This window comes from Oncorhynchus masou, chromosome 5, assembly GCF_036934945.1.
Source record: "Oncorhynchus masou masou isolate Uvic2021 chromosome 5, UVic_Omas_1.1, whole genome shotgun sequence".
In the NCBI taxonomy this organism is placed as follows: Eukaryota; Metazoa; Chordata; class Actinopteri; order Salmoniformes; family Salmonidae; genus Oncorhynchus; species Oncorhynchus masou.
In genome coordinates, this window is record NC_088216.1 from 59949106 (window position 1) to 59963138 (window position 14033).

General features: G+C 41.7%; 1 protein-coding gene across 2 annotated transcripts; it reads right to left on the reverse strand.

The window, feature by feature from the left end:
• Window positions 1-29: 29 nt before the first annotated feature.
• LOC135539998 (uncharacterized protein C6orf132 homolog) lies at window positions 30-11089 on the reverse strand. 2 transcript variants are annotated; one of them, XM_064966288.1, is made up of 6 exons: window positions 10766-11089; window positions 9158-9246; window positions 6426-6516; window positions 3935-4080; window positions 1971-3874; window positions 30-1727 (listed from the first exon to the last, which is right to left on the reverse strand). In XM_064966288.1, the coding sequence occupies exons 1-6, from the start codon at window positions 10836-10838 to the stop codon at window positions 1628-1630; spliced, it is 2403 nt and encodes an 800-aa protein (XP_064822360.1). In that variant the 5' UTR covers window positions 10839-11089; the 3' UTR covers window positions 30-1627. The 2 variants fall into 2 exon arrangements, with proteins under 2 accessions (XP_064822360.1, XP_064822359.1); XM_064966287.1 differs by having other exon boundaries at window positions 1971-4080.
• Window positions 11090-14033: the final 2944 nt, after the last annotated feature.

A 14033-nucleotide genomic window follows, 5' to 3' on the forward strand; every position in this document is an offset into this window, starting at 1 on the left:
ATTATTCTCAGACAATTTGGTGGAAACAATTCATGACTTTAAAAATAGATTTTATTACATAACCCCAAAAAATAACCAAACAAAGGAGTGGTCTGTGCCCTGGTATATTTGGCATAATTTTATGTTACAAGGAGAAATCCAACAGACCACCACATGAAAGACAATTCAGGGTAATTATAGTTTCAATCGTTAATGAATGTGTTTTTGTTTTGCTAAAACGTTCTAAAAGGACAACCAAAATTAGATGTCCACTTACACTCGTCAGGAGACATGGACACTTCTTCCTCAATGTCATTTACCAACCCTTAAGTTTTCACGTCCAGTATCGTGGTTTTAATTAGATTACATTTGGATGGAGATATATATGAGCAGCTTTAATAATGACTGACGCAATAGCTAGACTTCAGCACAAATGTAAAAGTACATTTTTAATGTCATTGTGGCAAATGCCTGACAACTGTTTTGCTTTTATTTAGTGATCCATTGTATGGAACAAGTTTAGTACAGTGAACTATATACAGTGTGTGTTCTAAATGTATTCTAGTAGGCTACATTTCAATTCCGTTTATGTTAACATATACAGTATATACAGGTACTGTGGCACTCAACCTATAAGCAAAACAATTTGTACGTCCTTTTATAATAACATCCTGTGTATATTAAGACTGGCAATTCACAGCTGCTAGTTTGAAAGCAGATTGTGCTTTTGTTTTTAAATCCATTAGGTCTGCCTAAGATAAATAAGGCAATGTATACTATCACACACTGATTAAACTACAGCAGTCAAAGATACTGTTGAACAGAGTACTAAAAATCATTGGAGAAAGCCAGGAACCCCTCAGTAACGTCTATAAATAAATATAAAATAGTGAGGAAGAAGTGGGAACAAATAGCCTTGGACAATACGCACACACTCCATGACCAGTATAGCCACCTACCTTCAGACATAGATCTCTGGCATACACATCTAAGAGGGCAGCTTCCATAAAACTAGCTTTTGTATTGTTTTTATTTGTACCTACAGTACCAGTCAAATGTTTGGACACACCTATTCATTCCAGGGTCTTTGTTCTATTTTCTACATCGTAGAATAATAGTGAAGACAAAACTATGAAATAACACATGGAATCATGTAGTAACCAAAAAAGTGTTAAACAAATCATAATATACTTAATTGCATTCCAGGTGACTACCTCATGAAGCTGGTTGAGAGAATGCCAAGAGTGTGCAAAGCTGTCATCAAGGCAAAGGCTGGTTACTTTGAAGAATCTAAAATATATTTTGATTTGTTTAACACTTCTTTGGTTACTACATGATTCTATATGTGTTATTTCATAGTTTTGATGCCTTACCTATTATTCTACAATTTAGAAATTAGTAATAATAAATAAACTCTTGAATGAGTAGGTGTCCAAACTTTTGACTGGTACTGTATGTGTATATATAGCCTGTGATTGCATAGATTGCTCCTAATCTATTACACTACGTTTTTGTGTTCTATGTTGCTATTTTGTTATTTGTCTTGTACAGACCCGTCACCACACATATAGTTCCCTCTCAGGAAATAAAAGTTACTTTAATTTAATTGAATTAAATTGTATGTGTGGTATAATTTGAAGTTGGCTCCTCATGATGAGACCCCTTTGCTGACAACAGTTATTGGTTGTTTGGTTCCGGGTCGTACCATAAAAGTCATGCCATATGCCTGCTTTGACTGTGGCCCATTGCTAGAAAGTAGAGGAAGAAAAAAATATTAGTTAAACATTTATCAGGTTGTTCTTGTCACATTCATCAATACATCTAGCTAGCATCATTCTTTACTGTGAGTCAAAACATGCAATTACGGACACTCCTAGATAAAACAAAATTATGCCAAACTTGTCACAACACCTTAAGCTTAAACAATAAAGTTGTACAATTTTGTGAAAAACTCAAACAGACAAAGATGAAGTAGAGAGAGCAAGGCCTACCTGATGGGTACTTTTGATGGAGCTGACAAACCCTGAGAATTCTTGGCCATTTTAGTCTCCAGCTCCTTCATGTCCAGGCCTTGTGTTCTGGCTGACAAGGTGGCATTCTTGCTCTTTGCGGTGACAACAGGGGTCTTCGGGGTGACCCTGGGGACAACAGGGACCATGGTCTCCTCAGACAAGGGAGAACCCCAGTCATCAGAGTCTGTCTTCATGGACAGCATTTTGTTGTCCATTTTGTGGTCCATTTCCAGCATCTTCTTCTGCAGGATGGTCAGGAGTGTGGCCTGGCTGGCTGAGAGGGAGGAGGACGCCTGGGTGGGAGGTGGCTTGGGTGTGGTCTGAACGGGTAGCTTGGGTTTGACCTCCATGACGGGAGGCAGGAGTTTGGGAGGGCTTGGAGGTTTGGGTTTTGGAGGAGGGGGCGGCGCAGGGGAGGGAGTTTTGACAGGAACGATAAGGCTGGCAGTGGGGGGCAGGACTGGAAAGGCAGGGGTGGGAATGGGGTCCAGGACCTTCTTTGGGGGAGGGTCAGGTGGAGGCGAGCTGGGGGGAGACTCCATGACATCATTATGGTCATCAAATTCGGGAGGGGGAGGGAGTAATGGCAAGCATAGGTCCTCCCTGTTCTCTTCATTCCTGACAAGGCTAAAGGGGGAAGAAATCCTCTGCTCTCCACTTTGTTTCTCCATAGCCAGGAGCCCCTGAAATACTGGATTTGCAATTGGCCTCTTTTTCACCACTGACTCAATGATCTGGGGTTTTGCTGGAGTCTGGATCACCACTGGCGGCTGCACTGGGACTACAGACTGTGGATTATCTTGTGAGGTCACCGAAGTGAATGAGGTGGACCTGGGGATGATGGTGAAAGAATTGGGATTGGATTCGCTGTGCTGGATGCTGGTGGATGGCTCATTACTCTTTGTGCTGTTTTCGCGTGACAAAGTGGACCTGTGCTTCTCTCGCTCTTTAGCCGCCATGAGAAGAGCCAGGGGGGAAGTGGTAGGACCCTCCCTCGTCCCAGTGACCGCACTGAACTTTAGGTTGCGCAGTTTACGGTCCAGCATTGGACTGAACTTGCGACTCCGGTTTGGAGACACTTTGTGTTTGACCTGGCTAGCCTCTATGGTTACAGGGGCAGTGACGACCTGAAGCATTGGTGATGCTTTAGAGGGAGTTTCGGGAGGTTTGTTGATAGCCTGCTGTGCTAATAAAGGCAAATGCCCCACTTTCACTTCCTTCCGAGTCTCAGGTGGGGTGGGTTGGCCTTGAAGAGTGGCTTTAAAATTATCCTTTAACTCCTTCAGGTCTTGTTCCAGCTGCATACCCGAGCTGTTTCTCCGGGCTGGCTTAACTGGCGGTGCCACAGAGGGGGCTGTCCCATTGACCAGGACGGAGTCAGTAGACCCAGGGTCATGCAGCAGTAGGATCTGCTTGTGCTTATTTTCACCTTCCACCTGCCTATCTAGAATGCCGGTCTTAGGAACACTGTAGAGCTTAGCTGTGTTCTGGGGGTTGAAGCTGGACGGTCTAGGGTTCTGTACAGGGGGTGATGGGGCTGGAACCTGGGGGAGTTCACACATAATGGGGATGGAGGACAGCCTCATTGGCTTTGTAGGCGGTGTCTTCAGGGCTTTCAGAGCAGCTTGCCTCATGTCTGTAGGGGGCTGTGGAGGGGCAAACTTTGGGGGCTCTGTGATAACAGGGACAGTGGTTGGTGGTGGTGTAGAACTGGACAAAGAGGAACTAGAAGCACTGGAGGAAGTTGACGGGGGCTTCGGAGGGGCCATAGGTGGAAGTTTCATGGAGGTGAAAACATTCTTGTCCCCTTCAGAGGGGGCAACTGATGATGGTTTTGATGGGGGTTTTGGAGGGGGCATGGAGGGAGGCTGAATGGAGTCGAGGTCACCCAAGAAATCTGGTGGGGGAGGGTTGAACATGGAGGGAGGCTGAATGGAGTCGAGGTCACCCAAGAAATCTGGTGGGGGAGGGTTGAATATGGGTGGAGGGGGAGGGGGGGCCATTGAAGGTGGAGGTGGAATAAATATCTCTCCCTCCACCAAATCAGGTACAGATACAGCAGATCCATTAGACAACCGTTCACCGTTTACTATAAAGAGAGAACAACCATCAGAGACACAAGAAAGTACAACTATACTGAACAAAAATAGAAACGCAACATGCAAAAACATCAAAGATTTTACTGTTACAGTTCATATAAGGCAATCAGTCAATGAAAATGAATGCATTAGGCCCTAATCTATGGATTTCACATGACTGGGCAGGGGAGCAGCCATGGGTGTGCCTGGGAGGGCATATGCCCACCCACTGGGGAGCCAGGCCCAGCCAATCAGAATGTGTTTTTCCCCACAAAAGGGCTTTATTACAGACATACAGTGCCTTGCGAAAGTATTCGGCCCCCTTGAACATTGCGACCTTTTGCCACATTTCAGGCTTCAAACATAAAGATATAAAACTGTATTTTTTTGTGAAGAATCAACAACAAGTGGGACACAATCATGAAGTGGAACGACATTTATTGGATATTTCAAACTTTTTTAACAAATCAAAAACTGAAAAATTGGGCATGCAAAATTATTCAGCTCCCTTAAGTTAATACTTTGTAGCGCCACCTTTTGCTGCGATTACAGCTGTAAGTCACTTTGGGTATGTCTCTATCAGTTTTGCACATCGAGAGACTGAAATTTTTTCCCATTCCTCCTTGCAAAACAGCTCGAGCTCAGTGAGGTTGGATGGAGAGCATTTGTGAACAGCAGTTTTCAGTTCTTTCCACAGATTCTCAATTGGATTCAGGTCTGGACTTTGACTTGGCCATTCTAACACCTGGATATGTTTATTTTTGAACCATTCCATTGTAGATTTTGCTTTATGTTTTGGATCATTGTCTTGTTGGAAGACAAATCTCTGTCCCAGTCTCAGGTCTTTTGCAGACTCCATCAGGTTTTCTTCCAGAATGGTCCTGTATTTGGCTCCATCCATCTTCCCATCAATTTTAACCATCTTCCCTGTCCCTGCTGAAGAAAAGCAGGCCCAAACCATGATGCTGCCACCACCATGTTTGACAGTGGGTATGGTGTGTTCAGGGTGATGAGCTGTGTTGCTTTTACACCAAACATAACGTTTTGCATTGTTGCCAAAAAGTTCAATTTTGGTTTCATCTGACCAGAGCACCTTCTTCCACATGTTTGGTGTGTCTCCCAGGTGGCTTGTGGCAAACTTTAAACAAAACTTTTTATGGAAATCTTTAAGAAATGGCTTTCTTCTTGCCACTCTTCCATAAAGGCCAGATTTGTGCAATATACGACTGATTGTTGTCCTATGGACAGAGTCTCCCACCTTAGCTGTAGATCTCTGCAGTTCATCCAGAGTGATCATGGGCCTCTTGGCTGCATCTCTGATCAGTCTTCTCCTTGTATGAGCTGAAAGTTTAGAGGGACGGCCAGGTCTTGGTAGATTTGCAGTGGTCTGATACTCCTTCCATTACAATATTATCGCTTGCACAGTGCTCCTTGGGATGTTTAAAGCTTGGGAAATCTTTTTGTATCCAAATCCGGCTTTAAACTTCTTCACAACAGTATCTCGGACCTGTCTGGTGTGTTCCTTGTTCTTCATGATGCTCTCTGTGCTTTTAACGGACCCCTGAGACTATCACAGTGCAGGTGCATTTATACGGAGACTTGATTACACACAGGTGGATTGTATTTATCATCATTAGTCATTTAGGTCAACATTGGATCATTCAGAGATCCTCACTGAACTTCTGGAGATAGTTTGCTGCACTGAAAGTAAAGGGGCTGAATAATTTTGCTCGCCCAATTTTTCAGTTTTTGATTTGTTAAAAAAGTTTGAAATATCCAATAAATGTCGTTCCACTTCATGATTGTGTCCCACTTGTTGTTGATTCTTCACAAAAAAATACAGTTTTATATCTTTATGTTTGAAGCCTGAAATGTGGCAAAAGGTTGCAAAGTTCAAGGGGGCCGAATACTTTCGCAAGGCACTGTAAATACTCCTCAGTATGGAACATTTATGGGATTTTTTTATTTCAGCTCATGAAACATGGGAACAACACTTTACATGTTGCATTCATATTTTTGTTCAGTGTATTTTGTTATTGATATAACTTATTGTTTAAGTAAATTATTTAACTTTTAGTTATGGTGAAACTGATTAAATTATATCTGATCTGTACCCTCCCGCCCAGCAAACATGTTTGTGCATGGCTGCTTGGATGCTTTCTAAAGTGTTATTGTCCAAGACCTTAGACAAACATTTACCTGCTCTATATATTTCAGCCTTTACGAAAACAGAGTTGCTTTGAATTTGTGATCAACTACATCTGTCTAAAACCAGCACTAAGGCTTAAATTCACAGGAGTGTAAATGATTTAGCTACACAACTTAACTCCGGTATACACAGGACAGAGACCCTCACCTGCCCCGTTGATCTTTGGTCTGTTGAAAGGGGGGAGGACAGGAACTTTGGGCGTTGGTACATTAAACCCTTGTACAACATCAGAGGAGGACTGTGGGAAATAAGGACAAAAGACATCAGACTGTTGACGTTTCACTCAGATGTCAGGCTGTAGAGATTTTAAGCGGAACTGAATGTGAAAGAAAGGGAATGGATTGGAGAGTAGAGATAGCCCACTGGGCAAAAACTGGTTGAATCAACGTTGTTTCCACATAATTTCAACCCAACAATTCTATGTGATGACATTGAATCAATGTGGGAAACTGATTGGATTTGCAGGTTAAAAGTTGAAAAAAGAAAGTCCAATGAGTGTGAAATCTTTGGTTGATTTCACATTGAATTCACGTTAGTTGACAACTCAACTAAGTGTAAATCTAACACTCAGAAAACAAACTGGTACGTCAGTGGTGTCAATTGCCAAAGACAGAGGAATGCCAGGCACATTCAATATGAAGGGCTTTTCATTAAAAACATGTTTTTAACTGTAATCATAGTCTGGGCTTCCCAGCAAATGGTGTCCTTTTCTATAATGGCAAAATCCTCCTTGTGCAGTTTGAGGCTACAGGATCTCTTACATAGTCTCAAAGCCCACTGAGCACCCCCACCTGTAATGATTCAACAATAATGTTCTCCATTGCTATACTGTATCTAACCCCTTTCCAGACACTAGCTGCAGCTTACTGGCCCAGTTCTGGGCCTTCTTCAGAACATTGCTGCCACTGTCACGCCTCATCCACAGACAGGGTGTAGTGTGGGCAAGGCACAGGCAACACTCCCATCTTTTCATTGTCATGGCTCATCCACAGACAGAGCATAGTGTGGGCAAGGCACATGCAACACTCCCATCGTTTCACCTAAGAAAACATTAAGTGGGTATGACTACCTTTGAGAAAAGGGGCTGTGTGGTCATGTTGCTGCCTGCTTGTGTGACTGACTGTTCTCATCACAGCCTAAACACCTCTAGAAATAAACACAGACTGTTTTGACACAACACAAGCCCTACAGACAGAACAGAGATATGCCCTTCCAAAGCTGATAGGACTGGTCAGAATCACGCTACATACAGTAGTGAATGAAAGTCACTCCTTAGGACCTAACCACACCTTGACCAGTGTAATTACCCAATACTGGGCCTGAGGGCCTCCAATCTAGCAAAACAATCCAAAGTACGGTTCACCCATGTAACTATAAACTATAATCGACTTACTGCCCTTGGCCTTATGGTCAGGCCGCAATCACTTGGTTTGTTTATATAGAACTTTCACATGGTACACGCTATATCCAAAATGCAGAGGACACATCAATAACTTTCACATGGTACACGCTATATCCAAAATGCAGAGGACACATCAATAACTTTCACATGGTACCCGCTATATCCAAAATGCAGAGGACACATCAATAACTTTCACATGGTACACGCTATATCCAAAATGCAGAGGACACATCAATAACTTTCACATGGTACACGCTATATCCAAAACGCAGAGGACACATCAATAACTTTCATTCAGCTGTGGGAATATTAAGTCATTCGTGGAAAAGGTTCAGGTGTGGTCCATTCTCAAGAACCCTCAGTTACACTGTATCTTTAAAACAGCTCATGTGAACGGAACGCCTGCCTTGTTTAATGCCTTAAATATGTCATGAATGCAGACTTTATAGGGGCAGGCAGCTCCTTGCAACGGCACAAACATTTTACAAGAAGCGAAGGGTGTGGCATTCAATGCGGTTTCTGATCCGCCTTAATTTCTTCTTTCTTTCCGTGACTCACGGGTGAAAGTCAAAGCAGTCAATCCGAACAGTCAGTTAGAGCAGTCCAACCCCTGTGCTGCTGGGTGTGCCACATCTAATACATGCCAGTGGAGCAGTCACATAGGACACTCCCCTTTGAGGTAGGCTTTCATACCTACAACAAAATGACAACGTAACACAACCTAAAGAATTCAGATACGGCTGGTCTTTTCTGGATCTACTACAGGGACACCATCTTGAATAGAAGGCACATGAGCTAGGCGCCATATGCCAGGTCCCAGACTGTACAATACCCAAGATTGTGTAAATCAAAGGTAACATTCTTATAGTAACTGTGTCCCCATGAGAATGTTCAAGTAAATAGGGTGTGAATTTCTGAGGACAAACTCTCTACAGAAATGACTTGAGAGGACTGGGTCAACACCCAAACAAATTGCATGCATCCTTGTCACATGGATAGCCCACTTGCAAATACATATGGGTTACTCCTTCTGTCATACATGTGAATAGCCTGTGCAAGTGAAACCTGCCGGTTAGAAAAGTATGCTTTCAAAGTGACAGGGTGTGAGTGATGGATGGGTCTGACTCTGCAGTGGTCACACAGAGATTAATGATTACAGGAACACCCTTCATGAGGCAATGCAGATTCTCTTTCAGGCACCACAAAGACCTTGTTAAGAAATAATTCACAATTTAGCAGACAGTTATGCAAATGAGACGTAATATAGGGCCTTCTGCATTCTCAAGAATTCGCAAGAAGACAAGCCCGGAAACAAGTTCCATGTGATAATCATCTTGAAGTGTTCGAGAACAATATCTAGAAGATTGACAAAGCTTGATCAGTCTCAACAAAAGATGCAACACCGTCTTGAGTGTGGAAATGTAGATTTGAAAGCTATTCATATTTCCACACATCATGCAGAGTTACTGGAACTTACCGTGAAGTGCTTTACTGTGGGTCTGTTCCTCACTTTGGCAGTGCCTGATTCAGGAATGGCTGATGAATCCAACACCAGCTCCACATTGTCTGAGAAAAAAACAAACAAACAACCCAACACTTTAGTCTACAGTATAGATAAAAACCAAAGTTCAGTAATTAGGAATGTGCATAATAACAAGTTAAGGCTTAAGGCATTTTGTCTGCAGTTCTCAGAATTACTGACGAACTATTATATAATGTTATGCTGTTTACTCTGTCAGGGGGGTTTCTCTTGTTGACAGCAAATTAGCATTCAGGTTACAACTATACAAATAAGTTCAATGATTGATTCTAATCAACAGAAGAGGTTGTCACCTTATTGCTCAAACACTGAAGCCTAAAATCATGTAGTTCCATAGAGTACAGAATACAGTGCTTCTCACAGCATCCATGAATCCCTATTTACCAATGGAATGTCAGGTAGGACATAGAAGTGTGGTGCAACATTCATAACAATCCCAGGGGTCATGAGTCATGAGTGTTTACAGTTCATCAACACTGACCTCAGGTTATTCAAGATATGGTTATTGGGCTGAGGTGGGATTGAGGCATATAGAATGGGTCTAAATTAAAGATGGCGTGTGACACACACTCATTTGGACATTAGGCCACTCACCACCTGATTGATTTTCAAGTGAAATGTGACTTTTCCAGAGGTGGTCTATAATGTCTGTAAGTTAACAGGCTTTGACATTACTAGATAAACAGGCTTTGACATTACTAGATAAAGGAAAAAACATATCTGTAACTACACAAAACACATTAGCGGTAAATGGGTTTCTGTGGAGTAACTTGTGATTCTGTATGGCTCAGTCAGCCATTCCAATGTTAGGCATGTCACTGTCAAATAACTAACCGATGAGAGACATGTCATAAAGCGACTGCAGTCAGTGAGACACTGGTCATGCTCTGCACTCACTTCAAGCACTGAGACTCAGACTGATATGACTACAGCACTTAAAAACAAGTATGGAAACAACAGCCAGTGTATAAAGTGTTTTGGCATCATGGTTACATTTCCCAATGGGGCATAATAGGCATTTTCCTATTGAACACCTGCATAATGTAAAAATACAAATATCCCATCCATGTTTGCACTTCGCAACCAACCACCTCTCCATTGTTAGAGGTCTCAGCAAAGTTTTCAGAACTCTATGGGGTTTATTCATATTTATGTTTTAATTAGTCCCAACTCCCCAAAGCCTGGGGAACCCTTATGTCAGGTCGTCGTGTTCTCCTTTCAGTATAACGACTCTGGCTCAAAATGATACGGTATTTGATCAGGGAGCAGTCTGTTTTAACATCTCAATAGCATACCTACTGGTAATAATATGTATAATGTTGTAATAATTGTTGATACAGACATGTTTTAAAATAATCGCAAGGAAAAAACGTAATTCCTATTCATGTGTGCATTTAGGACACATCTTTTCACTCACTTATCTGTCACAATAACAATTACAAAGATCGGGACAGTCGTCAAAGAAAGAATGTTGATCACATGATAAATTAATAATTCAATTGTTCGTTTTATTTAATTGTTCAATATATGACAATAAACACTTACCCATCTCCTTGATTTTAATATTGGTGTCGAAAAGTGATTGGTTCTTTCGACCCAAAAAAAACGACTTTTTCATTTTTATGTCCTATTGGTAGGCCTATTATCCAAACGAATCGTTAACACATGATGTTAAGCAGGAGCTTCCATAGACAGGCGTCAAAAACGTATTAAACTATTAATTCGGCTTAACGACAGGTGTATTACTGAATCCTCTGATTCTGTGAAAACTTCGAGAGGGAGAGAAAATGGCCACCGCCCCCTCTCCTGTGCCTCCCTATTTTGTTAACCGACAGGTAAGGCAGAGAGAGAACAAACACATCATGCCCCAACCCTGTGCCTCCCAGCCAGCACGCCAACAATGTTTGACAGCAACATTCCAATGTCATACAAATCTTTCCAACTGTCCTCTCACTTCCCCCTGTTATGTCTCATTGTGGGTGTTGATGTGCTTGTTCGATATAGCAATAGTATGATTATTACTTTTAAAAGAATAGTGTGAGTCAGTTACACTCTTCAAGCCAAGGGCTGGTCATGATGAGAAGGTGTAAACCCCCATAGAGATACAGTTGGCTGTGTAACAAGGACCATGCTCTTCATTATACTCAAATTCGATTTATGCTGGCCGTTAGCAGCCAAAGCCCAACATGTTTTACAATGGTGAGAGGCGAGTGTGTGAATTGAGGGCCAGAATTAGTGTAGTGCAAGAGGTTTTCCTTGACCTGATCCTGTTGGTTTCCTGCTCAACTCCGTAGAACAGGTTCTGTCGGTTACTAAGATTTTTTCTTTTCTTTTTTTCCATGATTTGATTTCCCTCCCTTGGCCCATTGCTGAATCAGAGTAGTGCATGATTGGTCATGGTTTGGTCTCTTGGTAACTGCCACAACACAGTTGTTTTGTATCCAGAGGAGGATGATGAACCAATGGAGGATGGGCCCCCCTGTGTCTGGTTCCTTTCTTCCAGGAATACTTTTTTTGGAAAGTTGGCACTGTGCAGCTGCTACACCCCATGGCACAAAAGCGTTGCTACATTTGTCCTCGGATATATGGTATAACATAGGCCAAGGGTTCTCAAACATTTTGGGGCCCAGGACCCCATTCGTGATAGCAAATTCATCAGGGACCCGCTCATAATCAGAACAAACTCGAGTGTTACATAGGTCGGAGCAGGTGCACCCAAGTGCAGACTCAGATGAGGAGACAGGGATAAAGTAACTAAGGTATTTATTGAAAAGCAGGGGGGAGTTGGGGTGCAGGCCTGAGGCTGAGGCAAGGGGAGTAGGGGCAGGGTAAGCAGGTCTGGAGCGGAATCCAAGGAAGCAGTAGAGCGGGTTCCAGTGCAGGGAAGCAGGACTGACAAGGACCAGAGTCAGAGCAGATGGAACTGTAGCAGAGAGAAATGCAGCGTCAGGCTAGGGGAAAAACAGGCACAACAGGATAACAAGAGCAGGGCATGCACAACCGACTTGACCCAAAAACTGACTGAGCAGAGGCTACGAACTGGCAGCATGGAAGTGGCAGGGCTGAGTATTTGTAGAGGCCTTGATTATGGAACAGGTTGCAGCTGGTGGGGATCTGCTCTACCTCCAGCACACCTGTCTCCACTCACACAATCACATACACACAGAGATCGAGGGAGAGAGCACTGGGGGAGTGGCAGCAGGTTAGGGAGAGTTTTACTATGACTTCGCAGTGCATAGCCAGCCTGCTCTGGAAAGGAACATTTGAAAGGCCTGCCTCTTGGCATCAGAAATAACATTTTGCAGTTAACAAGCTAATGTCCTGAAATTTTACACATTTTGTCATGGGACAGAGATATTTTTTGTTGTTGCAGCTTTAAAGCTAATATCTTGCAATTCTGCACATTTTGTCATGAGGCAGAGAGAAAGGTTTGCTGTTTTAAAGCTCAGGTGTAAACCCATTTGAATTCAATAACTTTTTGACAGCATCCCTTCTGATTTAAACAAAATTTTAAACAAAACGCCCATAGAAGAAGTGGTCAGAAAAGTAACTTTTTGGGCCTGAATGTTTTTTCTCTGGTATGGTGGGGAATGCAAAATGAGTAAACTTTTAGCACCTTTATCAGGTGATAAAAGTGCTTGAAGTTTACGCATTTTGCAGACCAGAGACATCCATGCATTTGTCACTGGAAAAGATAAACGGTTTGAAATCACTTTAAATCTTAGTGTTGTGAAAATATTTGATTATAACTTGAATTTGTTTTAATTAAAATATTCATTTTTAACCATTTAACAAAAATTATCTAAAAATGTGTAAATTCTCGAGTTTTTTCATATTTGCATATCTCCAATTTATCTGGTACACCATTGACATTTTAATTTAATTGAAACTTTAATTTCTAATTACTACCACAAAGAGGCCCGTGGGTCCACCCACTGTCGAATGTCAACTTAAATGATCATGTCTATTCTATCATCTATGTTTCTAGGATTTGAATATGTTTTTTTTTATGGAGGATTGACAGTATAATCTAAAACAACAGAAATTATTTTTCAAGTAAACATTCTCTGATGTGTGAACCTCCAACCATTTTGTAGTACCATTTGAAAGTAGAATTTTCAATCTTATTTCCATTTTAGTTAATTTATCAGCCAAAACATGACACCCACACTGTATTCAAGGGTGTGTTGTGTCTCAACCAAGGGCGGGCACAACAAAAAAACCTTAGATGATGTAAAATAGGCGCTAAGCTACAAAATATGTGCATATGAAACAAATTGGAGTTACGCATTTTTAGGTAATTTACATTAAAGGTGAAAAAATGTCTTCTTTTTTTTTGAAATTATCAAATAGTTTGAGAACCCTGTGTGTAAGCTTTTAAATGATATAAATCTCAACCATTTATCTTTTTCAGTGATTAAGACATGGATGTCTCATGGTAGGGTATGCAAAGTGGGTCAACATTGAGTACCTTTATCTCACTTTAAGTCACTGTCACCTGTACAGTCGGCAAATACTGCATGTATGGAATGTTTTGTTTCAATCAAAAGGGGTGCTGTCAAAAAAATATTTGATTTATATTTACCTTTAAATTACAGTGCATTTATGTTTAAAAATGGGGAATACAATAAGTATTGAGTTGATAACTGGATAATTGGTGGAGTACTGTGAATACCAATATCCCTATGCGCCCAAGCCCATGTTTCCTAGGGTTAAGAACATACATTGTAGAATAATTGAAAAATAGGGGTTGGATTGTAGAGAATCAAAAGACCATGAATGTAATAAGACACCTTAGGTGCTGGCTGGCTAG

Excerpts from the sequence above, each read along its gene's own strand:
- LOC135539998 (XM_064966287.1), bottom strand. The coding sequence starts at position 10,838 with ATGAAAAAGTCGTTTTTTTTGGGTCGAAAGAACCAATCACTTTTCGAC. Across the intron at positions 9,247-10,765 it reads TATTAAAATCAAGGAGATGG|ACAATGTGGAGCTGGTGTTG; the intron begins GTAAGTGTTTAT and ends TTTTTTTCTCAG. Across the intron at positions 1,728-1,970 it reads CCATCAAAAGTACCCATCAG|CAATGGGCCACAGTCAAAGC; the intron begins GTAGGCCTTGCT and ends TCTACTTTCTAG.